General features: G+C 53.7%; 1 protein-coding gene across 2 annotated transcripts in view; it reads right to left on the reverse strand.

Annotated features, from left to right (window-relative positions):
- Positions 1-3,234, reverse strand: part of NARF (nuclear prelamin A recognition factor) — a 33,777-nt gene that overhangs the window by 5,970 nt on the left and 24,573 nt on the right. For both annotated transcript variants that reach the window (XM_017879167.1, XM_017879168.1), the window contains exons 8-10: positions 2,279-2,342; positions 1,109-1,246; positions 411-568 (exon numbers count right to left, since the gene is read on the reverse strand). In XM_017879167.1, coding sequence (XP_017734656.1) covers positions 411-568; positions 1,109-1,246; positions 2,279-2,342 — 360 coding nt within the window. The remainder of the gene's footprint in view (positions 1-410; positions 569-1,108; positions 1,247-2,278; positions 2,343-3,234) is intronic.

Genomic DNA, 3,234 nt, shown 5'->3' on the forward strand with positions numbered 1-3,234 from the left:
CTGGGCTGAGTCTCACCTGGTGCCATGTGGGGCCTCCCGAGGGCACGTCCCCAAGAGAATGCCCACACGCTGGGCTGAGTCTCACCTGGTGCCATGTGGGGCCTCCCGAGGGCACGTCCCCAAGAGAATGCCCACACACTGGGCTGAGTCTCACCTGGTGCCATGTGGGGCCTCCCGAGGGCACGTCCCAAGAGAATGCCCACACGCTATGCCGGGCGAGGGAAAGAGGAAAACCAACAGAGCCCAGAGCGTCCCAGCACAAGCCCCACGGGACATCCACACCCTACACAGCTCTCGGGGCTGAGAGAGGCTCTGGGTGGCCAAGAACACCGTCTCTCTGGCGGCTGCAGGACCAGTGTGGCCGGAGCACCCGTGGGGGACAGAGCCAGATGCTGCTCTTGGCGCCTCACCTCCAGCACAGGCGAGGACCTCCACAAAGTGGTACGGGAACTTGCCCTTCTTAAGCTTCAGGATCATGTTCTGGATATTTCGAAAGCCATAGGCCGCAGCAAAGCGTAACACCACCTCCCCATTCTTCTCAAGGGTGACCTCTTGGAAGTCTTTGTTTCTACAAAGTGAACACAGAGAATTTTGATCCATCAAGTCCTTTATCTGTGACTTAAGAACACTTGTTTTTTTTTTTTTTTGAGACAGGAGTCTTGCTCTGTTGCCCAGGCTGAAGTGCAGTGGCACAATCTTGGCTCACTGCAACCTCCACCTCCCGGGTTCACACCATTCTCCTGCCTCAGCCTCCCGAGTAGCTGGGACTACAGGCGCCCACCACCACACCCGGCTAATTTTTTGTATTTTGGTAGAGACGGGGTTTCACCGTGTTAGCCAGGATGGTCTCGATCTCCTGACCTTGTGATCCACACACCTCGGCCTCCCAAAGTGCTGGGATTACAGGTGTGAGCCACCGCACCCGGCCAAGAACACTTTCTAATGTAAGTTTGGAATGTCAGCAAAATAAAAGGTCTAAATAAACACAAAAAAGCCCTTTTGATTTTGACTGGTGTAAACTCCATACATAGAACTGCCACATGCACAGATCCACACATGCACACGTGCTGAGCACAGGCACAGACAGGCTGTGGACGCTGCCCCACACCTCAGGGCTCGGTAAGTGACCTCCTCTACGTCCTCGTTGAACAGCTCCTTGGCCGCATGTCTGAAGATGTGTGCCAGGTGCCCGTCCGAGCTGGCTCCATCATGGCGCATCACCTTGTCCTCCTTCAAGTCTCCAAACCTCACCAGGCAGAGAAAAAACAAGTCCTTCATGAATGCCAATGTACAGTGACAGCAAGAGTGAAACCAGACTTCCAGAGGGCATCACAATCCAAGGTCACCACCAAAGAAGCTAAATCCTCTACAAATGTTTAAACTTTGGAGAAAGTCCCATTTCTAGCATCTTGAGGGGTCTCGGGAGGGCCTGCCTGATGCTCGGGCCAGGCGGAGGACTCTCAGTCACGCCGAGCCCATGCATAGGCTCTTGCAGGTGCTCCAGATGCTTATGGTCTTTTTCTTTTCTTTGAGACAGGGTCTTTTTCTGTCTCCCAGGCTGGAGTGCAGTGGCACAATCATAGCTCACTACAACCCCAGCCTCTTGGACTCAAGCCATCCTCCTACCTCAGTCTCCCAAAGTACTGGGATTATAGGTGTGAGCCACCACACGCATGGCCCCACAGATGCTTAACTTCTATCTCACCTTCCCCCAAAAGGGCATGAATGCAGCACCTGGGACGCGGAGTGTTTGTGAGGACACACGCCGCTGCCTTTGCGGTGCCCTCTGCCCAGTGCCTGGGGTGCAGCAGGAGCCCCAGACCTTGCTGGGTATCAAGGTCACCGCCCCCAGCAGAACCCAGCCTGCCACTCTTGCTGCAAAGGGGCCTGAGGGAGCTGCCCCACTGCCCCACAGTGGAACGTGGAACGTGAGGCACAGACGGCACCCAGGAAGAAGGGGGCTGGTGCACACACGAACGGCCCTGCCCCAGCGAGGACAAAGCTGTTTGTGCTTCTCGTCCTTCCTCGAGGGTTTGGGGTGGCAATCGCACCATGGAAGCCCGCCAAGCCTCCCGACTCCCTGGCAGCCCTGGTGAATGGTATCCCACTCAACAGCTAGAAGGATGGCTGAGGGTTGTGGCGGGGGCCTGGGGGACTGCATCTCAGTGCTTCACATGGCCTCGTCATAAAGCAGGGCAGCCCTGGGCCTGTCAGGTGGCTGGCAGGGCTGACGGGAGGTCCTGCCCTCCAGAGGACTCTCCCCAGATAAGCCACTTACAGAGTGTCGACGGCAGCATCCTTCACTGAGAGGTCACCTTGCTCCATTATTTGAGCTATTTCACCTACAGACAAACGAAGTAAGAGACACTGAAAAGACACAGGTGGCCACAGGAACTTTTCTTCCCCTGCAGGAAATTTGACATTAGTAACCCTGGATGACCTCCCTCCTATGAAATCTCCATCACAGACAGCAGGAGTGGAGTCCATCTAAAGGGCAAAGTGAGGCCAATAAAATCAAACACTAATAAAATGTAAGCAGAATTCAATTCGAATTCCTCTTTCCATTCCTCTTTCTGCCCTCGAACTGTGGCATTTACGTCAACAATCTCTCCATGATTTTCCCATGTGGAAAATCTGTAAACTTTTTTGGTCCACTTTGTATGAAACAGAAAACTTTTGTTATAACAAGCTCACAGAGACAGGACGGCGAAATGTATACTGGTTGCATTTTTTTTCTTTTTTTTTGAGATGGAGTCTCACCTCCGCTGCCCAGGCTGGAGTGCAGTGGTGCGATCTTGGCTCACTGTAACCTCTGCCTCCCGGGTTCAAGCGATTCTCTTGCCTCAGCCTCCTGAGTGGCTGGGATGACAGGTGCCCACCACCATGCCTGGCCAGACGGGTCTCGAACTCCTGACCTCAGGTGACCAGCCTGCCTCAGCCTCCTGAAGTGCTGGGATTACAAGTGTGAGCCACTGTGCCCAGCCCATTTTTTTTTTTTTTTTTTTTTAGAAACAAGGTCTCCAGTCTGGCCAACATGGCAAAATCCCCTCTCTACTAAAAATACAAAAGTTAGCCTGGCATGGGTGTGCGCCTGTAATCCCAGCTACTTGGGAGGCTGAGGGAGGAGAATCGCTTGAGCCTGGGAGGCGGAGGTTGTAGTGAACTGCAATGGAGCCACTGCAGAGCCTGGGCAACACAGTGAGACTGTGTCTCAAAAAAAAAAAAAAAAAAAAA

Source organism: Rhinopithecus bieti, unplaced genomic scaffold, assembly GCF_001698545.2.
Source record: "Rhinopithecus bieti isolate Rb0 unplaced genomic scaffold, ASM169854v2 scaffold_9899, whole genome shotgun sequence".
In the NCBI taxonomy this organism is placed as follows: Eukaryota; Metazoa; Chordata; class Mammalia; order Primates; family Cercopithecidae; genus Rhinopithecus; species Rhinopithecus bieti.